This window comes from Rhipicephalus sanguineus, unplaced genomic scaffold, assembly GCF_013339695.2.
Source record: "Rhipicephalus sanguineus isolate Rsan-2018 unplaced genomic scaffold, BIME_Rsan_1.4 Seq11762, whole genome shotgun sequence".
In the NCBI taxonomy this organism is placed as follows: Eukaryota; Metazoa; Arthropoda; class Arachnida; order Ixodida; family Ixodidae; genus Rhipicephalus; species Rhipicephalus sanguineus.
In genome coordinates, this window is record NW_023614443.1 from 9,971 (window position 1) to 37,443 (window position 27,473).

General features: G+C 45.0%; 1 protein-coding gene across 1 annotated transcript in view; it reads right to left on the minus strand.

Annotated features, from left to right (window-relative positions):
• Positions 1–1,627: 1,627 nt before the first annotated feature.
• Positions 1,628–27,473, minus strand: part of LOC119376325 (low-density lipoprotein receptor-related protein 6) — a gene marked incomplete at its 3' end in the record, with an annotated part of 45,237 nt that continues 19,391 nt past the window's right edge. Inside the window, exons 2-6 of the mRNA XM_037646213.1 lie at positions 25,554–25,590; positions 23,815–24,015; positions 16,444–16,504; positions 3,881–3,949; positions 1,628–1,824 (exon numbers count right to left, since the gene is read on the minus strand). Of these exons, the coding sequence (XP_037502141.1) occupies positions 1,628–1,824; positions 3,881–3,949; positions 16,444–16,504; positions 23,815–24,015; positions 25,554–25,590 (565 nt within the window). The remainder of the gene's footprint in view (positions 1,825–3,880; positions 3,950–16,443; positions 16,505–23,814; positions 24,016–25,553; positions 25,591–27,473) is intronic.

Genomic DNA, 27,473 nt, shown 5'->3' on the forward strand with positions numbered 1-27,473 from the left:
GCAATTTCCTCGTGCACGAAGGTCTTGATTTTGGCAAGCAAGACATAGTGGTCCGAAATGACCAACAAGCAATCGAGATCGCATCACACGATGGAGGTCGACGGGTCACCAACTGCAGCCAGTGCAGCTCCTCAAACTTTGCCACAGTGTGACTGACTTCTGCCACAGTTGCGAGTGTTTCTGGGGAGCAGCACGGTGAAGGCATAGACGGCAATGCCTTTTCATACAATCCTGATCTTGTCATATTCCAACATGGTCGCGTCAGCTTTCTTGCACAAGTCGAGGATGTCTTCGATGTAACACGTGAAGATGGACCCGCCTGCTGAGCTCGTTCACGTAACCGCTGTCGGCTTGCAGCTTACGAATGGCAGGGCGGCCAGACATGTCAATTAATGGCAGTCTTGAAATCGGACCACGTTGGAATATCCAATGAGGGTTGTTGTACCGCAGGCTTGTCACATCCGCAAGGCAGACAATCAAACGTCTCGGTTTTCCGGCCTCGTCCCATTTATTGGAGACGCTCACACGCCTCGTAAATCGCGAGCCAGTCCTCCACACTGGTGCCATCCATGCTGGTGAAGACAGGAGGGTCGCGGATATGGGGGACGCCAGGAGGAGTTTGCTGGGCAGCGTCTTGAGGCAACGATAGAATGGCACGGTATGGGATCGAAGCTCCAAGAGGATCAAAATGGGAACCGAAGTTGTTGCGAAGGCACAGCACTCTCCACAAATTTGTAAAGGCGATCAGCGCTCGGAGACAATGTGGAATGGCAACAGTCAAGGCAGAGCACGCACTCCCGGCTCGAGCGGCGTTCTGTCAGAAAGGAGCCGAAGAGGACGACCCAGTAGATGGCACTGGAGAGGTTGACCCATTACACCAGTTCCAAGGCTTCGCTACACTTTTCAATATTGTTATGGGTAGAGTGCACAAGTTCTTGGATACAACGTTTGACATGACATCGATAGGATAGATGAAATTTAATATAAGCCAAGTATGAGCCACATTTCTCACAATGTGCAGCTTACCGGTTATGGACCCGGTTATGGTGGACCCGGTATGTGTTACAGAAAGTGTTCAGTACAATAAAGTTCACGCGTGTAGAGTCTTCACGGTATTACCGTTCTTTTCAGTGGTAAGCCGGCACTGCTAGCTAAAACACTACCGTAATATCCCAAACAAGCACCTCCCTACGGTGAACGATAATTGGACAAGATTTGAAGGGGGCTCTTGCTCAGTCGTGGACCAAAATTCAACATGGTGGCGAAAGAGCCTCTAAGAATGCACACCTGTGCTTCTAATGAAATGCTTTATTGAATACGCATGCATTTACTGTTTTTACTGAATCGGAAGCAATCCTCACGTGATGTGTTATGACAAGGGCAGAGAGACGTTCTTCAAATGTTCCGACAATTTGACAACTCGGACTGCAACCCGAGGCACCACACTGTAAAAGTACTAAAAATTGAGCACTATCTAAGGACTGAGAACTTGGGTTCCAAGGAACCACTGCTGCAGGATTCTGTAGTGGAGACAGGTTGGAAAAAAAAATGGTGGGAAGGGGTGCTTGCTCGGGATTTTACTGGGCCTTGCTGCTTACACCAAATATGAGAGAGAAAGGGCTCTCACCCCAGGTGTGGGTGCAGGGCAAGATGTCTGGGCCGATCCTCGCCTGAAGCCAGTAAGATGCCCAGCGGACGCCCACCATCCAGTGAGCTGATGTTGATTAGGTTGCCCTGGCTGCAGCTCCAGAAGAGCTGGCGTGCGTACGGGTCCAGTGCCAGAGCAAACGGATGAGTGCCCGTGCCGACCGCCACCGTTGTCACCTGCATTTGTCCTGGCTGTTCAAACATTCCTTCCACTAAGGAAAAGCATTGCTCAGTGAGCTGTACCAGCAGTTGGTTGCAAGTTTTGCACTCAGTCCACCCTTACAAGCTGTTTCAGACGATTGTAACTGAAGTTTGGCAGAGTGTTTTGCAGAAGGAAGAGCAGCAGTTTGAAGCAGAAACTTATGCTTTTGGAGCACAAAAAAATGCCAAGTCTGCACCCAGCACCGTCACAGTGTAAGCTGGTGGAGCAGCCTTGTAGGTGCACGTCAAACACTGTTTCAGGACGCTCTCTGCAAGTACGAAGCCAGGAAAGTAGTGGTTCGATGTGCATACAAGTACAGTCAGCTTGTTTCCAAAAGAAGGTACTTTGCAAGGGCCATGCAGTGCGTTAACTGGAGAAGGGCCTGCTGTGAACTCTTATAGCAGCACAGACGAGGCAAGGCACAAAAAGATGAAAACTATCGCCGACGTCATGAACTTGACTGCAGTCAGCATATGTGATGATGGCTTGGCACAACAGTGGCCTTAACTGAACGGCTTAGTTCAAGCACCTAGTAATGACAGTGCTTCCTCCATGGCTGCAGCGAGGTGCATCCGCTGCCACCTTTCTTTTTACTAGGTGAGCCGAGCGGTGGCACCACCAAAATTGGCTCTTACTGTGAGCTCATAATTCAATGAGCTAGTACGCCATGGTCTGGAGCAGTAACTCAGTGCTCACACGCGTATCAACCTGTACACACATTGATATACATGAAATAAACCAATTTAACTGCTACACCACACTGATGGGAGCACATGGGTGTCATCTGTACAATATTAGCCACAAATGCAGCCTAAAACATATTTGAATTGAGTTCATGCAAGCGCTGAAGCGGACAGTTAAGCACCTAGCGATGTAGTCATCACACAGTTTGATCTGTAAACAATGTACATCATGTCTGTGGGATAGCACGACTGAAATCAGGAGAGATGGGACAAAAGTAAACTGGTCCATGATAAAATAATAATTGGTAGTGGATTGAATGACTGGGTAGAACTAAAAAGATACAAGTACGAAGCAATCGGCGCCGCAGAAACGAGCGGATGGTGGACCATCAGCTTCGCGCCGACACGGGAGCCATGCAAAGGCTGCAAATATACTTTTCGATGTCTTAACCTGAATGCCCAAAGTATACCAAAGAAAACAGCTGACCTTGAAAGCATAGTTATCGCCCTCATGTAAGCAACAGTTAGAACGGCGACTAAGTGACTCGGAAGTCGTACCTCATAGATACCGTATCTACCGCAAGGACCGCTACTCCCGCGTCGTCGTCGCTGCTCGTTGCATGTTACAAGACTGCCGGATAACGCCAGCATTTAGCGCATATTGGTGAAAATTCACTTTAAAGGGACACTAAAGAGAAACAATGAATTGGTTTAGATTGATAAAGTGTGCTCGGAGAACTCTTGTGTAGTTTATTTCACCACCATAGGTTTATTATTAGAGGAGAAAACCAAGTTCAAAGTTTCATTTTAAATTTCGTGCCGAACTTTGTAATCCGCGACGTAAAAGACTTCAAAGAGCATTTAATGTATTTTGGCGCCACTGGCTCGACGAAATTTCCACAAACTCGTTATGTCAAGTCTCTGGTCCCCTCAGAGGACAATGTACTTCGATTTAACCGATTAGGAACTACGTAGGCCCAAGCAGGCGCCGTAAAAATATGTGACGTCACGGCAAATGGAGCGGGAATTCCAAGGTGGCGTCGCCACCTGTATTTTCTTCTTGCGCGTTTTCTCATTATTAAGCGTCTTCGCGCAGAAAGCGTGGTGTTTGGTATCGCGGAAGACTACTTTACTAATGCGAGAAAAATCGTTTGCTCTTTAGTGTCCCTTTAATGAATTCTGTTTGGTAACTGCACGATTTTAGCACCACCACCCCTAACAGTGAAGGCATATTTTTTGAAGTGCTTAATGAATTCATGTGCAGGAACCGCATTTCTAATCATGTACTAACTGGCGATTTGAACATTCCGTCAGTTAACTGGCACGGTGATTTTCCTGAAGCACTTACTTTGTGGTTCTGCTGAGCCCTTTGTAGACACTGTTTGATTACATGGCTTAACACAACTAGTAAAAGTGCCTGCAAGAACACAAGGTGACAGCAAATCAGTTCTGGATCTTTTTATCGTTAGTGACAGTGTTCTTGATCGCAAACCAAAAGCTGACATATTCAAAGGTATCTCGGACCACAGACTGTTCTGCTTAACCCTTTGAGACGCTTTGTACACAACTGTGTACATCACTTTATGGTAAAAATGTAAAACAGCGCTTACTTGAACACAAGATGAAGGAAGAAGAGACACACACACGGTGTTCATTGTGTCTCTTCTCTTCGTCTTGTGTTTAAGTAAGCGCTGTTTCATATTTTTACCATGGAACCTCACCAACTCGCCCAACTTGCGTGCCTTCTTCAGTACATCACTTGTTTGTGCTGGTTGCGTCGACAAGTCGCTAAGAAAGAGCAAGATAGATTGAGGTTCGGATGTGTAATAAACGTACATCTTCATCTAACTGCAGTTGCATATGATCACTTTGCTGAAGGCACTACAATGTTCGACGTGCTGCTTTGTGGGAGCTATCACAAAAAGTGCAATTTTCCTTTGCTCGAAATGAACAAAACCGAAAACAGATTTGCACTATATTTCTAGCCTGAGAGTTCATTCTACTTATGCAAAAACAGAGCATGAATGGCTTCAGAATGAACAGATATTTAATTACAAAGTAATTAGGAATGATTGCTAACACACATAAATTAACGTATTACATTATTTGTATGCAATGTAATACTGAGTGCCTTTAAATAAAATTGTATTAATTTGACGTATTTACAGACAGGTCTGAAAGGGTTAAATCTCGAAGTAAAATTGCGAACGAGGCTGGCAAAAACAAGTGTATTGTTCTTGCATCCTTACTTGCTAATGACGTCTATATATTGGATGCTCTAGATAGCTCTTTTTCTTTGTTTAACTCATTTTACGAATTGGATGCAACTTCTGTTGAACATATGTGGTGCTTTTTCAAAAACCTAGTCTTGACCTACGTAAAAAACTTTATTCCACACAAACGTAAGTTGCAGCGTACACATAATCCATGGATTACGAAAGAGATTCCACGTCCCCAAAATAAGTTAAAAAGCGCAAAAGGCAGTGCAGACGCCATCCATGTTAAAGTGGCTCAGATAAGATATCGGAGCTAGGTGAGCAGCTAAAGAACAGCATTAAAAAGGCAAAAGATCTTTACGAACACCATGTTAATGTGGCCATGCAGCCACGTTACGTGGCTGCATGGTCATGTTAGCTATGGTATAAAATTTTTACGAACACGTTCGCCTTAAATACTTTCTTGTAACTTCACCAGAAAAATTTGGAAACACATTTCGTCAAAAAAAAAAAAAGTCTCCGCCTACAATCGCACTATGTATGGTAACGCTATGACAGATATCACAGCAATTGCCAAAGCACTTGATGCTTGTTTTGGTTCGGTGTTGCTCGTTGACGATGGCGCACACTGGCATTTAACAAATTTAATGACATAAGTGGCTGCATGAAACGTTACCTATGTTATCAAATTTTTTTATTTTGGCTCGGTGTGCTCGTTGACAATGGCCGCACACTGGCATTTGAAGGGTCAGTAAAGAATCCCAAGGTCCAAAAATTGTAATGAAGAGAAATATGTGTACTTTTCCTATGTGAACATGCCTCAAAAATTTTGCGAGAATGTGCTAATAAGGAAGTTACAGGGGTTATAACATCCGTTTCAGCTGGTTTCAAAGTTTCGCGCGGCCTCGCCACCCTTTCCCGCCACAGGAAGGGGGAGGCGTAGCCTGTCGTCGTGACTCCGCCCTCTTCGGCAACGTCACACGACGTCAGCAAATGACGTCATCGGCGAGCTCGATCAGTCGCAATGCACTTCCGCTTGCTGCGGCTCATGGTTGTTTATTGTTTACATTGTTGCACGTGCTCCGTAACTTGACGGGCAGTTTTCGGCTCTTCGGTATTTTTAAACCTTTGTGACAGTTCACAATACAGCAGGATGCGTGCTTGCTTTCCAAGACGACGAGGGGCGCGAAAGAAAAGCGTGGAGAACCCGTGCAATGGAAAACCAAGCAAGCGCGACCCGTTCGAGCTTTCGTACACAATGTTTTTTTTTTTTTTAGAAAAATGGACCGCAAGCACGAAGCGCAATCGAGGAGCTTGTCCTGGGATGTGTTCACTCGCCACTTCCTTCGGGAAAAACTTATTTCAGCCTCAAAAAATACTTTTTAAGAAAAGCACAAATGTGGAAAATATGCACAAAAGTACACACTTCACAAATTGCAATGAAAAAAAAAGTCTTATTTTTTTCAAATTTTGCCTTACCCTACGCTCTTAACAAATTTGATAACATAGCTAACGTGGTTGCATGACCAAGTTAGCTATGTTATCAAATATTTTATTCTGGCTCGGTGTGCTCGTTGGCAATAGCCGCACACTGGCATTTAACAAATTTTAAACATAGAACCTAATTATAATGTGTATATCCGAAGAAGGCATACTTATGCTGTTGTTAAAATTAGATGACAGAAATCGCCAGGCATAGATGGTACATCGAATACATTTCTAAACGTTATGTGGTATGGTGTTCAAAATATCTATGTCTGTTATTTAAGAAATCCCTGTCCAATGCTGAACTTCCAGTGACTGGAAGTACAGAAAAATCCCTCCAATCTCTAAAACACGTGTGCCATAAGATGCGTCATCATACAGGCCATTTCCTTATTGTGCACATATGCAATGCACGTGCAAACTAGAGAACATAATTTTTAAACATATATAAACTTTTCTTGAAAACAAATTCCTAACTGGTTCCTTCCAGCATGGTTTTCGCCGTGGTTACTCTAGAGTCACTCAGCTCATCGAAACTGTCCATGAGTATAGCAGTGGCCTTAATCAGGGTGACTTTATATTCTGGATTTGGAAAGGCCTACGACTAAGTTTCTCAGAAAAATTATTATTGAAGCTAAAACCAATACTAAAAACCACATTACTAGCCAGGCCTTTCATGTAGACGTCAAGTCTGTCCATTGACGACGTAACTTCGTGCACCATTTAAGCACTTTCTGGCATCCTACAAGGTCCGTTCTTGGTTCTCTCTTTTTTTCCTCTGTGCGTCAACGACACATTCAAACATTCCTGCTAAAATATGGCTCTTTGCTGATGATTGTGTGATATATACTGCGCAGCTACTACACCCAACTACCAGTTTGCTGACTGAATCCTTGGGCCGAATTCATCATGGTGTGCAACTGGTAAATGACCATTAACGAAAACTGTGGCAACGACAATTAGTGGCAAGAAGTACCTTGCCCAAACTGTTTGATAATCAACCCTCTTCAGTGGTAATTAATTATAAGTATTTGGCAGTCATCATCTCTCATACTCTTAGATGGAACGTTACATTAACTACATATAGAGGAAGGCGATGGAAAACTCTGATACCTAAAGAGGTGCCTGGGTAAGTGTACATCAAAACATAACTTTTAGTGATAAAACCTTTATTCGGCCATTTCTGGGATACTGCGCAGCTGTATGGGATCCATTTAGAGGACCTTTATAACAAATACAGTTGGCAGGCATCATCTACATCTCTCCTAGAAAACATGAGCTTGAGAAACTAGAAACTCGGCAATACTGCTAGCGAGTGAAACTCTGATCTCCTTTCCCATGGACAGCTAGGTATTAGAAAAGATACATACCTAAACAACGCTCGCCGAGAGCTTATTCGGTCCCATAATGCTAAGAAAAAGTAACAGAGTTTTCAGGTCACACCAACTAATTTCAGTATTCTCTTATCCTGAGAACTATACACAAGTGGAATTCACTGCCCACCGCTGTAGTCGAATGCCCGTCGCTACCATCTCACCTGCATGCTGTTCAATCCATAACAGAGAGCTCTAATGTAGTAGGGTGTGTCCAGATAAGATCGAACACGAGGTCCCGTCACCATTCCCAATTTTGATGAAACCTGCTGTAGGTCTAGGCATTACAGCCAGCACAATGGTTTGAAAGTTAGGTCTGAGAAAAAAAGAAATTGGTTCGCCTGAAAAAAAAATATACAAATTTTGGTCACAAAAAACACTTTTCCGCCAATTTTGCGATTTCTCAATTTTGAGCGCACATAGAGGAAAACACGGTGCACTTCTTGGTCAGAATATTTATTCCCCTCAAAGAACAAGTGAAATATCATTTTACGAGTCTATTATTTTCCTTGCTGGTCGAAGCATTTTTGAAGAAAAATCACAAACTTGGCAAATCGCACAAAATACCCGTGTTTGAGGAATTTATTGCTGCGAACAAGTTCAAGTGAGGATAATAAAAATCGGTACATATTAAGTTTGATACTTTCACTCCCTTTTAAAATAATTTTGGTGGTTTTATCGCGCTACATTTTACTCGATAACTGGGCTGAAACGTAAGTGATTTAGCAAAAACGCCGAACTTTGAAAATGGGTTTTCTCAAAAAGGCCATTTCTCATTTTTTTAAAAAGCCCTCTGATTGAAGCCAAGGACGTCATCTATCATTCTGCATAGGAAAACGTTGCATTATTTTGGTTGCTAACGAGTTATAATGCGTCAAATGTGACAAAGTCAGCCTAGCGGCCGCGTTGTTCGTTATGTGCTAAAACAGGATATAAGTTGTTCAATATACTTGCACGTGACATAACCACGAATCAGCAGCTCCACGCCAACAAATGCGCAGCCAGGTGTCATGTTTCAGTAAGCTTAGTCTTGCGATCAGCCGCTTGACAAACCCGCAGCAGCGGCCGCTCAATGCTGCGGGCGCTCACATTACATGAGTGCCGCTTCAACTGCGGAAGAGCGCTGCTTGCGTGCCAAACTACGCTCAAAGGACAAACAAGAGAAGGAATGCATCACTGTGAAAGTTAAAGGCTGTTAAGTGCCAACAAAAGCCAAATTATAAAACGAAAACCCACATCTGGCGCCCAACGGGAAGGACCCCGCCCCGCCATGTTCTGCCCGATCATCGCCCGCAGGATCCCAGCAGCTCCTGATTTCCGCCCCCTGCACGGCGATATCGCCTTCGCGGAGCTATGGGCGCTGAAACGGGCGTTCCTGGACGCGTGTATCCCAAACATATCCCCTAGCATGGCTGGGGCCCATACTGCGCCGCTATTGGCTGGAGATGGTCACGTGACCTATGCGCACTTCCGGTGCTTTTTTTTGTGTTTTGTTTGTTTTCAAGCAACATGGCGGTGCCCATATTCTAGTTTGTTTTGCGCTGCCGCGCTGAAGCCGTGCCCGCCGTAGAGATGACGCCGAAATGTTTGGGCTTCTGGGACGGCGGCGCCTATTGTCCGCTGTCGGCCGCGTGGAAGATACGGCAGCACTTGTACGTCTTCGGATGTTGGCTGTTTTAAAGGGCCAGTAAACAACCCCGATGTCCAAAATTGTAATGAAAAAAAATATGCCACTTTTGCTATGTGAACATGCTGCCACAAGAATTTTGCGAGTACGTGCCATAATAAGGAAGTTACAGGGGTTAGAACATCCGTTTCAGCTGGTTTCAAATTTTCGCGCGGCCTCACCACCCTTCTCCGCCACATGGAGAAAAAGGAGCTCGTCGTCGTGACTCCGCCCACTTCGACAACGTGACACGATGTCAACAATTGACGTCATGGGCGAGCTCGATCAGTCGCAATGCACTTCCGCTTGCTGCGGCTCCTGGTTGTCTATTGTTTATATTGTCGCACGTGCTCCGTAACTTGACGGGCAGTTTTCGGCTCTTCACTATTTTTAAACCTTTGTGACAGTTCACAATGCAGCAGGAATGCGTGCTTGCTTTCCGAGACGTCGAAGGGGCGCAAGAGAAAAGCCTGGAGAACCCCACTTGCCGCGTGAGCAAGCGCGACCCGTCCGAGCTACCGGAGATTCCCCTCTCCCCGCTCGATTTGCAGCCGGCAACTGAACAACGCTTCGCCTCATGTCGAAGGCGAAGTGCGTGCAGGTGCTATGCAGCAAAGAAACGTTGCTATGCAGTGCGAGGAATATACGCGCGACAACTGCGTGGCCGAAACCGCATCACCGCAGGGCCAAAAAACAAGGCGCAGTTTCGTAGCGGTGGGTGGGAACAGGAACTGACGTTAACTCGACTACTGTTTGTTGAGACCTGGTTTAGACCAATCGACGAGCTCAGTGTACGTCAACTCGGCAATCGCCGAGTTGACATCACTGTGCGTACGAGGAGGATTGGTCAGGCGTAGGAAAGAAGCGGGAATTGTTATTCGAAATGAAGGGTCTGCGTGGCGCGCAGCGCTGTAATATTCGGAAAATGTGATCGCCGCGGTCTACTGTACGGATTAGCGAGCTTGTTTGGCGGGTGTAAAAAAAAAAGTCGCAGCCTGTTTACGGGCCCTTTAAGGTAAGTAGTTGTCTCACCTGTGGTATTTACGCTGCGGTCTTCTGTTCTGCGCGTAAGCTACATGTGAATTTGTTTCAAAGTTGCAGTCCTTTTGTGACGGGGTGCTGCTTCTTGCTATACCGCGCGTTCACCCAAGAGTCCTTTGCCATCTTTTTCTTATGACGCGATGCACCGCCTTAACACAGACTAGTGCGATGCTGTCAACATTTAGCAGTAAAAAATACACGGTGAAAATAAATCGTGTTTCGTAAAGGCAGTGTCTAGCTTGCAAGGGTTGACGTTTGGGCAAGTTGGTGTGGATTCATTTCAAAATGTTAACAGCGCATAGAAAGATTAGGAAGGGACAAGACAACAAAGGTAAAGAGCGCTGACTTCAAACTAGTCTTCATTTCGATAAGAAGTGCCTATATACATGGCAAGGGAGAGGGTGCTAGACAAGAAAACAAAGAAAGGATGCACAGATGCTGCCATCGTTGCCTCATCATCTCCAATACAGCGTGCATATCACCACATGTGCCCTAAAATCCAGCCAGGTAATCAATTTCTTGATTTAGAAGCGCAATAGAGGGAGCACTAACGCACTTATTTCCTAGCTTATGTATGAAATCAGCTTCAATAACTTCGCGAGTTAGCACACACATTTTAAGTTGCTAAACACCAGTAGTTTACCATGTTTAACAGAATAAATTATGCACACATGCATGTTACTTGTCTATGATGTCCCAAAGGGTGAAATTAACCCACAGCGTCTCGACTTTCTGCTGACAGCCCTAGATTTCTATATATCCATGACATCAGGCTACATGACATTTCCTTGTGATACACATCTCATTTGCTAATCAGTACGGCTTTCCCGATGCTTCAAGATGCATAAATTTCCACTCATATACTGTTTACTATCAGAAAGAACCAGCCTTGTGATGATGCCTGTGCTTTCAATGCAGCCTAGGCATTCGAGTTAAGTGGAGAAGTACATGCTGTCGCACTTTATGGCCAGACTCGTTAGGCTTTTGGTTCTTTTGCAGTTAATGAAGAATTCATATATTGTAAATTCAAACAATGAGCAACATGAAATTTGCTTAATGAAAGGCTTCGCATTTTATTTAGACAGGTTTTCTTAACTTGCACTTTTGCCGAAGAAGTGGCACCGATATACAAGGGTTGTATTTCACCATGCTATCCCAGCAAAATCCCGCCACCCACTGCAGTGGGCTGACATTGTTTATAAATTCTGTCCATTGTACGATATTAAAACTTCAGTGACCTGCATAAATCCATTAGAAGTCAGAAGAAATAGCAATCAAAATCATTTTTTTTAATTACCGAACTCGAACGCCATGTTCTAATCACATGTGCATACTTCTTACTGTAGTTAATACAATCAGTCCTCACATAAAAGACTGGAGTCACACAAAAACTTGTAAGTCTGCGCTTGTTTGTCACTTCCTTCTTAGTGTCCTGCCCAACAGTCAATTCAACCAAGATGAACGCTCACCAACTAGCCCAAATTTCTACACTGCTTACTCATGATACATAGCAACTTCAGCTTCCACCTCCCCCTTCCCAGTGTTGCGGTCTGGGTCAGTACAACAAGCTCTCATACAACCTTCCAGGTTGCATGAGATGGCGGCAAGCACTGTGTGCATGTCTTTGCTGCTCAGGTCGTCACAATGGGCAAAGTTGTAGCACAAATGACGGTTAGGTATGAACATTATTGCTGCGATTTACTTGCCCATCACCATTAACTCAATTTAATACACATGCAGACCCTCGTTGGTGTTCGCCCAGCCGTACGTATACTTTGCTTTGACTAACAGCCGCCCTATTGCTCGTTCACCATCACCCCAACCACGCCGCTATTCCATGCTGACAACTAAGTATCATCTTGGACGGAAAACGAGATCATGCAGCTCCTGGAGGTAGTGCTGCATCATTTTCGACTGATCCCAGTCCTCCGTTGACACTCCCTACGAACAAGAACCTAATAGAAGTGCATGTTGTCAGTATTTCTTTGACGGCATTGTCGATACTGGAGCTCAGGTGTCCATAATGAGTGCTTTCTCTGTCGCCGACTCAAAAAAGTACTCATGCCTGCTATAACTAAAGCCGCACACGTCACCGATGGTGGAACTGTTGCCGTCACTGGAATGTGTACAGGTTGAATAAGCATTGCCGGCCACCACGATCTCATCTATTTACGGTGCTCAACAATTGCTCTCACGACCTCATCTTAGGGATGGACTTTCTATTGATGCATTCTGTCATGATCGACTGTTCCACCGGTACTGTTTGCTTGGATCTTCCTCATTAGCCAGATACTCGCCCCAAACTCCACAACCCCTGTACCACAGTCTTCAACCACACACTGCCTAAAGCCCTAACATTCATTGAATTGGCAACAACTTCACCTGTGCTTGATGGTGACTACGTCGTCACGCCTATTCCTGATGTCCTTCTAGCGCACGACATCGCGGTGCCACACTCCGTTGTAATCGTAGCTGCTAACCGGATATATGTCACCGTTATCAACTTCAGCTTCGTGATGCAAGTGCTACCTCAAGGAATCTCGATCACCCCGCTGCGATCCTTGTCACGTGATCCCGTCACCACTTTTGCAGCCAACGTGTGCTCAGATCTTCCTTGTTGCCCACCGGATGCCAGATGCCTCGACATGGCATTACGCCCCTTGATCGCCCCAGACCTCAAACCTAAGCAATCAGCCGCCCTATGCCGCCTTTTGGCATCCTACCACGACATATTTGACATCAACAGTTAACCGCTCGGCCTGACTTCACTTGTAAAGCACCGCATAAACACTGGTGATGCTGTTCCCATTCACCGCTGACATATCTGCCGCAGAGCAAGGTCATTCAAGAAGAAGTGAACGAGATGCTAGCCAAAGGCATTATGGAATCCTCATCAAGCCTTGGGCATCGCCCGTCATACTTGCTAAAAAGAAAGATGACATGTGGCGTTTCTGCGTTGATTACCACCATCTAAATCCAATTACAATTTTCTATCAAGTGTGTAGTTGTCCTTGAGAGTTTTTTTTTTTCTGCTACACAGCTGTCGCCTGTCTACTACAATGAGAACTAAACATCAGAAATGTAACTTAAGTACGTATTTCAAGCAACCATCATCTTTCTTTTTTCTCTCTCTCCGAAAAACTGCGAAAATTTCACCTTGGTGCAATACAGTGCTAACTTAAGTATGTATTACAACGGTAAAATGTATTCGAGTGACTGCCATCTTTTTTTTTCGCCGAAAAACCACGAAAATGTCTTCACTTATGCTTAATGAAAATTATGTGAATTCTGCAGAAATGTAGCAAGATGTAGCAGGCTCCACCTCATCACTGTGCAGCAGCAGGTGTGCTAACATCGTGGATTCCCACAGTAGCACTATATAGATAAACTGAAATGCTTAAATCACAAAAAGCCTTTACAAGCAATAGTCTTCATTGATTCGTTAAAAAAAAGAAAAACCAATTCAAGAGTGCCAACAGGGACACACCCAGCAAGAGGTCCTCTCAAATGTCAAGGTTTAACATGTACTCTGCAGCAGGTGTGCTAAAACCATGGAAATGTCAGCAATTCACGCAAAACCAAAGTTCAATCATTCCCACAGTAGCACTATACAAATAAACTGAAATGCTTAGATCACAGAAAGCCTTTACAAGCAATAGTCTTCGTCGATTCATTGAAAGAAAAAGAAAAAGCAACTCAAAAGTGCCGACAGGGACACACCCAGCAACAGGTCCTCTCAAATGGCAAGGTTTTACCCGAGATATCGGTACGCACCATTTTTATGTGGCACAGTGCCTCAGCAGTCTTGAAAACATGATAGCCACTGAAATGAGCCTGTGAAACTGAAGTTTCACCGGGAATTCGCAACAAAAGCCAGGCGGGATGCAGAGAGAGTGGAGAGAAAGAAGTAAGCACAGAGAGAGATGGAAAGATTGGGACAGCTACGCATAGTGGTGCGAAGACGAGAAACGGCAGAGCCATTCTGCACCTCCTCACTTCACCCCATGCTATGCTGCACTACACAAGGCTATGCTATGCTCTGCTAGTGTACCTGGATAGCCGAGTGATTACAATGCATTCCCCCAACAAGTTCTCTTTCTTTCTTTTTCTGTCTTCTTTGTCTGTTTATTTCTATTTCTCGCTCCTTCTATCTTTCTTTCTCTCCAATAATGCTTTGGGCGAGATAGTTCATGTGTTTAAAATAAAAGCAGAGTGCAAGAAAGACAGGACAAGAGAGACATGAAGACGAGATGGGTGCTCATGACCAACAGGTTTATTAGGGAAAATTGAAGGGACATATACAGTCAGTAAATGACAAGCACCTGTGCGTGCATCATAAAGCGAATCCATCCAAAGATCTGCTACAGTTTACCGCAAAGCAGCCGAAATTCACTCCCCCACGAGCACACTGATGTCTGGCTGACACAATTGAGTCCGTCTTTTCACGTGAAATGACTCCAAAAGCTTGCATGCAACAGTTTTCTTGCTGCACCCCAGCACCTTCAATCCAGAAAAAGGCACACACCACACAATGTGCAAGAACAACGCTCCCCTTCGAATTGCGGGTATGCAGGTCTGAATCCCACCTCATCAAAAAAAAATTTTTTTGCCAAGAATTTCTCTTTTTCGTTCTCTTTCTCTCTCTGTGTACTCGTTCTCTCGCCTATCAGAGTAATTGGATCCTGTGCCGGAGAATTTGGTGCACATGTCCCGGGAGCCAAGCAGAAGATGAAGTGGAGAGCGTGTGATGATGTCTGTCTGCAACTAACGGTGCTTCTTCGACCTAAAACAGCTCCACTGTTAATAGAAAGAGAGAAGGCATACCACAGCCACGTGTGGTATAGTACAACAAGGAGGTGGGAAAGGAGAGTGAGGAGGAGGAGGAGGGATATAGTGTATCAAGGGGTGGGGAAGGGACACAGTGAGGCCTTGTACAGTACAGTATACAAAGGGGTGGGAAAGGGAAGTGAGGGTGAGGGGAACGCCACCAGCTCCTCTGTTTCCTCAGTCTTTGCATCAGTAGTGCCCAATTTTTCGAGTGGCCACACCAATAAAGTTTAGATAACCGCTCAGGCATGGTCGCGTTCATTCCATGTTTTCATGAAGAAGCGCGCTGCAACACTACCCAACGCAAAAAAATTTTTGTCATTGTGTGCATATTGCGAATATTCAAAACAATGATTGTGATTTCGTGTAGCTTGAAATACTAAAAAAGGGCAAATCTCACTGGTGCTCTTCAAGCATTCTGCCTGTGTCTGCGAGCCCATGGGATGGCTGCTTGACACTACTGCTGCGCAGTTAATAACACACGTGGTGCTTACCCTGTTTATCATACTTAACTCGATTAGTTTGTTGTCAAAGGCCTTTGGAAGTCCTTGCACTAGTATGCAGTCCTCACCAAAACAAAGACATCATTTTGTGATGGTAAACACTTTTCAACTACACAACCGCGGGAGATCAAGCGGCTTGATATTTTCTTTTGTTTCTTTTTCCAAATTTGTTACAAGAAATGTTACATTTGCTCAACAGAAATTCAGTGATTTGTTATTTCCAGATATATAGACTGCTGTACATAATTATGTGATTAGTATTGATTGCACAAACCATTAAGCCTATGTTTGTGATGCCGAGTTGCACAACAAAATTCAATGCAATCATCACACCGGAAATGTGGCCTGCCATGTGCTTCATTTAGATAGCATACCACTTTCATTTCCAAAAATTCTAAGCTTGGCGGCTCATGTGCCTTTCAATTGGCATCACAATAAATTCAAGCAGTTTCTTTTTTTTATGCATTTCTAGTTGCAGAAGCAGTGTGACTGGGAAGACCACCAACCTCACACTTAGGGAAAACTGTGCTAGGAAACAAATCAGAAAGCAACTTTTTTTCAACTTGTCCCCATACAGTTCAGCTAAAAGGAGTACCGACACAAAAAATTTTGAAGGCGAGATAACTTGTGGCATAGATTTGTGTGGAAATATATGCATCATCTACAAAAATAAATGGCTAATATAGCCTAGCCCATATTTAAAATCAACTTTGAAGTGTGTGTGGTGCAACTACATGCAAAACGCCCCACCTCACGACATCAACACCAATTTAGTTTTAACATAAACAACCAATACCCACTTGCATCAAAAGTTTGTCATGGCTGCCGTACTCCTTGCTAGTGCTTTCTTCTAGCAGCCATCTTCAATGGAAAGAGGCTTGCACGGCAGTACAAAGGCTGGCGTACTTGAAGCATTTCTGAAGGGTCACGCATATTCGCAACGTCCCAGAGGGGATTATAGCCTTTCTTGAAAAAAATGGTCAATGTAGTGCTCGTATGCGTGCAGTTTTGTGTGCTCACCAGGCAGCTATGTTTACATAAAAACCACTCTGGGTCTCGCCTTACTCGGCGCTCTCTTGAGGTGAAATTGCAATTGGTTGCTATTAAACTGTCTCCAAATAATTAACCGTCGTGTGCTCAAGCAAATGAGGTTTTCAGGCGTGATAAGTGACTCGGCGTTATTGTCTGTTAGTTCTCATTAATATTGTGTCTAACAAAGATAAACGAGCCCTTAAAAATCATCTGCTTTCCTTCGGCTACATATTGCAACAGAAAAAAACGAGATGTAAAATTTTTGTGTCAGTACTCCTATAAATTCACTGCTTAACATCACTGCAAGCACTGCTTAACATCCTTTCTGGGTTACTTTGCGTTAGCATGAGTTGGCCTATGCAAGCTCTTTCATTAATAAATGCTTCTGTCTCACATGCATGCACATTTTTAAGCAATGTGACATTTTTTTTTTTTGCTCATGTTTGTTGTGTACCTTCAGCTCAATGTTGCAAAAGGTCTGGTTATTTGTGTTCAGCATAGCCTTGGTGTCATTTTAATTGATGATTTAACATTGGGCACAGCAGACAAGCAGCGCAGCTCGAGGTTAGGACGGATGCACAGCAAAGGTAAAAGCAAGCCTCTCTTGCACAAGTGCCACAAGCAATAAGGAAAGCACGAGCGTACTGTTCAGAACAGTGCAAAGGAAGTGAAACGCAACGTACAAGTGACTTGGGATAGTACATGCTCAGTGTGAAAGCATGAGGAACAAGAAAGTGTGGGAGAGACAGCTTGTGCACAACCAGTCACAAAATTACCGCGTAAACAAATTGCAGATCGAGCGCCATGTGCGACCACTAAGGGAAATTCTGCGACACTTCTTGTGAGGCAGAAGTGCCGCCTAGCCATGGTTTTCTTGACTATCGAGAGAGGGCTCAGAGGGCATGATTCAACATGGTGGGAGACTCGAAGGAACATCCAAGCACTGCTCCGCACCCAAGGTTTTCAAAAAGTTAGGACTTGCATCTGCTTTATAATTTAAAGAGTGCGTCCCAATTGAAGAGAGGATGCAGTATCCAGCTGAGACGAACTGAAATTGCCGTGCGCCTATCGGGGCCATGGAAAAGTGTTCAGTGCCTGTATTGTGCACAACTGCACAGACAGCAGCCAGCTCTGATTCTCTCGAGTCTCATCAGATTCTCCACATCATCCAGCAAGCCTCTTAAAAACTGTTGCTCTGTCTTGTCATGAGGAAGTTATCAATTTCAACACGTACATGAAGGTTGGTCATAGCGTACACTGTGAGGCATATTGCTGCTCACAAGTACATGATTCAAACAATGGCCCCGTGCCTAACTTCGTGCAAGCAAATGACTAATTTGTCCAAGAAAATGTACTTGTACAAAATGTGTGGTAAGCACAGCCAAATTACCAGTCATTTCTTTAGATGTACGACCAGTCGATCTACATGTGAACACTGTCGTATCACACAGCTGTTCTTCATTGGTAGGGTTATATGATTTCCGGCTGTCTCATAACTACACACAAAAGAAAGATACTTTTTGTAGTGTAAGCTGTTGTGAGCTCACAATAACAGCCGGTTTTAGTGGCAAAATTGTTTGCCACCACCACCAGGGTCCATCGCAGCTGTCATCCTTTGTAAGAAAAAAAGCCCAGGGTGTGAGCTGGAATCAAACACGGAATCCACATGATAGCCATGCATCCTGCCATGTAGCCATGCAAGTGCTTGAATCTTCTTCCCAAAAATAATCTTTCCAGGCATCATGTTAGGTGAGGAATCACATTTACAGATGTAACAATGCTTGGCACAAATGTAGAATTGCACAAGAAAGCTTCGCACTCATTGCAAAAGGGCTGAGCCATAATTCTTCATCCTTATCATCATCAGTCACAGCATCAACAAAGTGTGCAGCTATGTAAGCACCTTGCAGATGCATAGTGGGTAGTTTGTTACTGTGCAAAATGATGGCGATTGGTGTAGTCGGTACCTCGTAAGTGTACTTGCAGTAGGCACCTTGTGAGAGTTTACTATGGGCTCTATAGAAGGCCACTTCTCGTAGCTTATGCTGCGACAGTGCTACGTGTTCCATGCAGGCCTGACATTTTTTTCTGCATTGACCAGTTTTCCTTTTGGCTTGACATCTTTAGTCTACTTGTGCTTGTGTGATTTTTTTTACCACTCTTCAACATTTTGTCAGGTCAACAGAAATCAGCACTGATAGAGAGCTCTCGAGGTCTTAGATGTAGCTGACGTCGCTTGAATACTCATAGTCCACTTCTTGCTGTCAACTCTGAGCTCATTACGCGGTTGGTTCTAACCTGCTGCTTTCTGTTGAACCAACCTGAAGTGTACCGTGCTGTGCGCGATTGTGGTGTACCAGTTGAGTATGAAAATATTGCACAGTAAAAGTGAACACATAAAAACATTAAAGGGACACTAAAGGCAAATATTAAGTCGACATTGATTGTTGAAATAGCGGTCCAGAAACCTCGTAGCGCTGCTTTTGTGCCAAGGAAGTGCTTATTTTGAAATAAAATCACGTTTTTAGTGGTCCGCATCGTGTTAGCGCGCTTCAAATCTCCCGCCTGAAAATACGACTCTCATACGTCACTGCTGCCGTGCCCAACGTTGCCCGCTTTTACTGCGCGGCCGCCGACACTAGTAGCAGCCGAGCGGAAGTAGCGGTACCCACAGTAGCAACAACGGCGCTGCGGCAAAGACTTGCTCGGATGGGCACATTCAAAGCCGTCACCAAGTTGCGGTTGGACTCGTAATCCTCAGTACGAGAGTGCAGCGAGCACACACGCAGAGGTTTTGACTGTTTAGCACACTGGCGCAATGGCATGACACTAAGCCACTTCGAGCGTAAGGGTTCATTCCGCGGCACCCAGTGAAAAGACACACTGGTTTCCTTGCTGCAGCACTGGCGTTGTGCACCATTCGGGCATCCGGCAATATCACACGCATGCGGCATTTTGTCGAACTTTCTGTCAGAGCGACTTTCACGAGCGCGCAAAACACGCACGGCAGTACGCGATCCCGAAACTACCACTGAGACGGGCGAGGCACAGTTCGGCGAAAACGAAACCTTTGAACCACGCACGCCGTTCCCCATGGCAACGCCACGGAGGTTTGTTTTCCATGAATCAAGCGGAAACGAACAAACAGCATTTTATTACGTCTTTTGATGCTCGGAATGTTCTTTTTTTACTGCTGCTAGTTTGATTACTAGTTTTTTATTGTAGGCCGACTTCCCTACGTCATCGGGATCACTTCGAAAATGTCCCACTCGTGGCGCTCATCATGTGATACATTTAGCTTAATTTCTCGGTAAGTAGGGCACTGCTGTTGATAATATTGCCGTTTTAGAAGTTGTCATACATTGGGCTTTCACTCTGACATAAATTGTTATTTGCCTTTAGTGTCCCTTTAAGATGTAATTTTACAGGTGTTTACAGTTGGATTAAGTGACAAATAGTCGGGTATTTTTTTTACCACTAGTATAATGCCTGCTGTGAGCATTGCCTCAAGAAATTTTTTGGAACTGCAAGTTAGAATATATGCCACTTTGCTCGGGCGGGTTTACTTATGAATAAAAATAGTTCGGAAGGAAACATGTTTCTTTTGGACCAGTAGGTGCAGGAGTTACTTCCAGCAATGACATGAAAAAAATAATTTTGCTTTGTGTAAAAATGTTTGAAGAGGAAGACCTTACAAAGTTTTTGGTACTGGGAAAGCATAGAAAGGACCCTGCAGTCTGCTGTAGGGGAGAGTCGGGAGGTTTGGGACAGTTGGAGGAATGGGACAACTCGTGTATCTCTCCTACAGTTATTTCTGGGACACTCGCGAAATACTCATTAGATGGCGCTAACATACCGACAACCTGGCTGTAATGGTGGACGTCTCCGGCGCCCAAAAGTAAGTTTCTGCTATCTGAGTATCTGCTACCTGAGACTGAAACGGCTTTTTAGTCGCCAGTACCAATTTGTCTCCCAAAACACGCATCATCGTCGTACTTTTTGCAAGAACAACTCTAGGCCTAATGCTCGAACGCTTGCCGTTGAACGTTGTTTACCTTGGCAATGTACCTAGGGAGGAGTGGGACAGCTGAGGTGCGGGTGGAACGGGACTTGTCCCAGTCCTCCCCACAGTAAAGTTCCTGCAGTGAGCAGTTAATGAAGCTTCAAGGTTGAGCCGAATTAGCCCAGCAAGCAGTTATTTTATTTATTTCACATGATAAGCTCTTAAATGTTCGGTGCCATGAAGATCAGATTAGATAACACATAGGCAGACTACATACAATTCACGTTAACAATGCCTGTACTAAGAGGACGTTATAATATTGATATTGCTCCGTTACAAAGCTTAAGTTACCTTCACGTTGTCGAGTGGCACGGGATAAGCGCGAACAGTCGGCTACAGCAGGAGTGCTGTGAACTGCGTTCAGTAAATTAGGTCGCGCGCGTGAATATTTGCATTTGCAAGTTATTGCTCATTTATATTTTCAGGAAGATGCCAAGGGTGTACAGAAGAAAACATCCTGACAGGGCTCAAGCATCGAACAGTTGGACGCTTGATGCTGTGAGATTGGTGTGTGACCAAAAGAAAAGTATAAGGGAAGTAGCAGAAGCTTTGAAGATATCGAAATCAGCGCTTGGCCGAGCAGTCAAGAAGTACAAGGATAGCGGTGACAAAGATAACATCTTGTTCAAGTCCAATTTGGTTTGCGGAATGATTTTCACCGCAGAAGATGAAGTGCTCTTGAAGGAATATCTGCTGAAGGCTAGCAAAATGCATTACGGACTTACGAGGATGCAGGTTTGCTCACTGGCGTACCAATATGCAAAAGCCTTAAACCGGTAGTGCCCAGCGTCGTGACAAGCCAACAATTTAGCTGGAAGAGACTGGTTTATGGGTTTTATGGACCGCCATCCTGAGCTGCCCTTCGATCGCCAGAAGCGACTAGTCTCGGTAGGGCAACAAGCTTCAACAAGCACAATGTCGATGCCTTTCTTTCAAACCTGAAGAGTGTCTACGACCGATACCAGCTTACTGGTATCGGTCGTAAGTATATCAGCATATCAGCAAAACTGCTAGCCAGCCTAGTTGGAACGAATTCATATTTTAGCCACTTGCGCGAAACAAACAAGGACGAGGAAAAGAGCACACGCGGACAGAGTGCAAGTGGTGTTTGCAGCGGAAAACAACGTAGGAAGTGTGTGTTCTAAGGTAAAAAAGATGTTCGAAAGCGAGCAAAGAGCAAAAAAAGATGTCGCATTAAGCATCCGCGTAGAAACCAGTTCGTAGAATGCGCGAAAAATCTTGTATAACATTCCTATGACGTGTGGCCCATGGGGCAAACAGGGCGATGCTGCAACACGAGACTAAGGGAACACTTGTCCAGCCTGAAAGGTCGCCGAGTACGTATTTGGCCATGCATTGTCAGGAATGTGGGTGCACACCTCAGCCTAGCAGCGCTAGCATTTTGTTCAAACACAGAAAACAAACAGCGAGACAAATCATGGAAGCCCATTGGATAGAAAAACTAAAAGAAGAGTGCATCAGCCATCCTTCCATTGCCTTGTTAGATAAAGAGATTTCGCTCTTGTCATCATACCTCTAATGACGTTTTCTTCTAAGTTGTTGCTAGATGTGCTTTTACGTATCCCGTTGCTGTGGACACGCAGATCCGAGGCTTTGTAATCACAAGATAGTTATATGCGCGAGTGATGTGATCTTTGAAGAGATCGCGCAGATCTTGTTGGGTACTTGAGGAGATGCTTTTTCAAAAAAAACCAGTTGTCAGATTGCTCTTGTCCGTGTGTGCTCTTCATCCTTGTTTGTTTCGCGCAAGTGGCAAAAACAGCATATCAGGATAATCTGAAATAAGAACTGTGCGCAGTGCAACAAAAAATGGATGTTCTAACACCATTAGAACAAAAGTTATGGTATGTTCAACATTCCCGAGTGAACTTTCAGCTTAAAATTGACTCACTCACGAATGTTCAACATACCATAACTTTTGTTCAAATGGGTTTAGAACATCCATTTTGTTGCACTGCACACAGTTCCGATTGCAGACCATCCTGATATGCTGATTTACTTTGTAACGCACTCAGTTTAGAAATAAACTTGCTCCCCAATAGGCACAGGAAATATTTCGTGTTTTAATAACTCCACATTATACAAGAAAAGTAATTGGATACTTGAAAACAGCACGAAATATACATAAAGTTGTCAAGTTTCATCAAAATCGATTAAGAAATGAAAAATTTTTAAGAGCACCTTGACAAAGCTTTGACAGGGGGGACACTGCTATAGTAGCAGTTTCTTGTGGGTGAAACTCGATCACATCAAAATGAAAAAACAAGCGCATGTGGCACTATTATACATTGCATAAAAAGTTTACTTTTAATTTAGCGGCATTTCATATAACAAAGTAATTTTTCACAAACTTCATTATACTGCTATAGAGTGAACATTGATTAGTGCGCATAAGGTAATGCACTTAAACCTGGATATAATGAAATGGACAAATTCCCGAAAAAATTCGTTGCAAACAGATTTTCGTTATATGCAGTTTCAGCACGAAAATTCGGAAAAGGAACGCACAAATTAACAAAAGGGGAACTGAAGGCAAAGCTCGCTCAAAACATTTATTTAGCAGCAAAAAAACCGTGTTATTTTGCGCTATTGCTTATTCGTGAGGGATGGCAATACTGAACGTTCATAGGACATCAATACAACACTGCTCCGTACTCGTCTAGCCGTGGCCTCCGAGATTGGCTCCGGCAACGTGCCGTCGCATTGCTAGAGCTAATAGCCAAGGTCACGGTCTCGCCAACACGCGGCACGGCGCAAGACGGCAAAGCACGTGACGAATCGACCTCCAAAAATCCATCATTGTCACTGTGGTCGCGGACAGTTTCGACCAGCACCTAATCTGACATCCACATTGTCCACATTAAAAAAAAAAAAAATTGCAAAGCTGCACGTCGTCATGCGTGCTCATGCGCACGGTGAAACCACGCACGTGCGCATAGCGTCGAAAACGAAGAGCGAACTCCATGTGAGGCACTGCCCCACATATGCGACGCAAACTCGAAGCATAACAACAGAGCAAGGATTTTTTTTAGTGGCGTCACGAAGTGCAGTTTACCTGGGTTCCATGTCCCGGCTTCGGCGGATAACGTGCGACTTGCCATCAATCCAGTAGAGGAAATCTGCAACAGGGTCGAATTCCAAGGCGCGAATGTTCTTGAGGCCTTGGATGGGCAGCATTATGTCTGGAGAGTCGTCAGCATTCAAGCCAAGTCGGCTAATGCTGGACTTCTGGCTGAACAGCAGGAAGCGGGTGGGCCTGCATGTTTGGATGGCTTTTATATTCCCACTATATGCAGTAATTGAATACATACTGCTGCTGCTACTGTTTGATTGTTAACTACTTGCAAAGATTTATTTTCACCAAGCTGTGTTTACTCTGAATATAAGTGACTATCACAAATGTGAAATCCACTTTCTAAAGAAAGCTTTAAGTGATGGGTGCAAAGCTGCAGTACTCACACATCCAGACGTGCCTACTGCAAAATCCTGAGCAAGCAACCGCCTAGGACTGCAGCGAGAATGTTCCAACAGAAAAGAAACATCAAACTCTCTTTTTACATAAAAGCTTTGTTTAATGGGCATTCGCTGTAAAACCTTGTTAATTTGGAAAACTCTATAATCTGGACTCATCCATGGTTCCTGCAAGAATATGCATGTTTAATGGCACAAACCTTTTAAATTGGATGTATCTGGTTGCAGCCCAGCTGAATATCAGAGCACACCGACTGTGACGCGCCACAAATTTGCAGCACCAACCAGTGAAAGTGTCTCTAGTGTCCATTCCAGATAAAATATGCATCAAATGTGTTTCATCACAAATGTGATTGCACTGTGATGGCCAAACTTAAGGCTCCATCAGGCTTTCTGTTGCATAAACAGGCGAGCAAGGAGAGAGGTGTCGCGTTGAATGTCAAAATCTTTTTGACATTCTACAGCATTGTGTTTCTCACTGCGCATCACCTGCATGCATGCATGGTGGTCAACCATGATTACATTGTCAGACGTGCCACACTTGTGATGTTATCAGCAGCAGTTCTGTTTTCACTTGGTGCACAATGGCTGGCCGAGTGCCTCGAAATCACATGGCCACGATTCTCTGCGGCAAGCAGTAGTTTAGCTCCAACTCAGTGCTACTCGCGTGCAATGCTACACTCCAAACCCCTGGCTGGCCACAAAGTTTCTGTGATGTTCTCTTCCTAGGCGTGAACAATCAGAGGAGCAGAGAGAAGAAGGCGTGTAACCTCCGAGCTAAGATACACAAGAGCAAGCCGCCATCATCCTGAGATGAAAAGCCCTGCTCAGCAGTGGCCCCTTTCTGCCTGGCAAATGCTACCCCTGAAGTTAATGAGCAGCCTCAAGGGTTCTCGTGAGAGGGCCCCGAGATGACTCTGGTGTCAATGCTCGCCCACCTGCTAAAATGACAAAGAACCGGCCATCTAAAAAAAAGCCCGACAATTTGTTACAAAATGTCAGTTTGGGTTGCTTAGCCCGCTATATCACTGAAGGCAAGAGCTTCTGCGACAGAATCCTCGAGCCCAAGAATGGAAACTGGAAACACGGTGTTACGCTTTTGTTGAGCATTCCGAGAAACGTGAATCAATATTGAGTGTGACAGAGGCCGAGACAAACCCGGAAAGAAGGCTTCTCCTCGAGTCCATTCAGAACAACACTGACCACCACATTCACACCGCAATGGAAACGAGGAACCGAAGAAGTGTGAGGAAAAAAGCACAGAGGAAGGAACCAAACAAGTTAAATGTTGAGGCCGGTGCCAGTTCAGCAATGATAACTGACACCAGCTTGACTTTGGCAAATGAGTCCTGCGGAAAACCTGCAACATGGCGGAAGGGTTATGAGAGGGATAATTCACAACCACACATTTGCAGCAAGAATCAAGATATTGACAACCATCCATTTGTAGCACAACACCACAAGGACATCCGTATGGATTTCCTTGTAGCTTCGTGCTACAAACTGATGGTTCTGACTTATGAGTGGTGGGAATGCCTTCCAGCATTTTGGAGCAGATATTGGAGCAGGCAAATCTGCTTTTGGAGCAGCTACCCCTGTGTTTGGAGCAGGCATGGGCTTTCACGAAATACACAGAGGAAGAACATTGTAGCTTTAATTTTGTTTAATGTTTCCTCCCTTTACATAATGATTTCTACATAGGCAACAAGCCTGCAAAATAAGCACAAAAATAAACAAAAGTAATATTACGTACAGAGGCGATGACACAAAATAGTGAAGGCTATTGCACACAAAAGCTGGCTGCAGCATGAAAACTGTCCATAGCAGCAGCACACACACACACATATATATATCATTAAAACGTAGTTTCGACGACAAAACCCTGACCGAGTCTCATCGAGCATAATTATGTCTTCGCGAAGCGCTTAAGCCGTAGTGGTTCATCCTACGTCTAAGGGTTAGTGCGTACACTGCATACCGCGATAACTTTCTGCGACATAAAAGTTTACTGCGCTGCTGAATTTGTCGACGCCACAATGTTTTCCATCTTTTCGAGAAATGCGGAAACCGGTCGATGAATGATTCTTACTTCCGCACGATTGTGGTGATGCCTTTGCGGGCAAGCATAGAGAAAGAACGAATGCGTGGTGGCAGCAACCGACGAACACGGCAGTTCTACTTATCGCTGACAACCTTATCGCAGTATCTTCAGCTACATTCTAGAGCATGCTTATTGTGTAGCGCTACTTTAAGCCTACTGCATGCTTTTAGCCGTCGATTGCTGCTGTTCATTGTGCGGGACTGCGTTCAAGTGCACCGCTTGTCGTGTGCTGTGTCGTGCGACCCCTGGTGACATGTGAAAACACCAGTGCGGTAAGGGCCTCTGTTAATGGCACTGGGCCTCCCCCATGCCTCTTAGCTGCCACCAACCCGGCGTGGCCATGCCGGTCATGTGACCCGTGCCTCGCTGACCAATAGCCCTTCTTCCCTCTCCATAAAACCACCTGCAATGGGAGGGAGACTGATGGAGAGCAGTCTCCCATCAGTCTCGCCAAAACTCGGTCTACAAGTCATCACTCTATGCGCCCTGCCGTCGCCCTGCCGTCGCTCGGCCCTCCGCCGGCCTGCCACGGGGTTATGCCGCGCTCCTGCCTATGCAACACATGGCGCCAATACAACACATGGCGACGAGGTAGTTGAACCCAGTTCTACAGGCGACGCCAGGAAGAGTACGACGTACGCGACATTACACTATGAGTCACCTTTTCTGCGCATCGGTGCTTTGGCTTCCTGCACGCTACAAGGGCGTCGGCCTGAATTTATTTGTTCCTGCTCCGGCTACTGAACGACACCACTTCCATTCTGCTTAGGCCTACTGCCACCTGCACGCATGGCTGCCCTGCTTGCAAACCTTCCTCCGTTCCTCAACGTTCCCGGCAAGCCTCCCATTCCATGGCATATATAAAAAAGATTTTCCAGTACACCTGAAGGCGGCCGGCGGAACCGGCTGGGAGGACAAAAAACGCGTGTCAGCACTTATCAGCGCGCTCGGAATTGAGGGCCAACGCAAATACTTCGCCGCGCAAGAGCAGCTTGAAGCGCAGGCAGATGGCACCGTTACAGCGTCGAGTTCGGGCACGGTGCCGAAGACAGAAGCGGCGACGGAAACGGAGTATGACACGGTGCTCCGGTTTTGGATGGGCTTTTCACCGAGACAACGAACGTGCTAGCCGAGCGGCACCT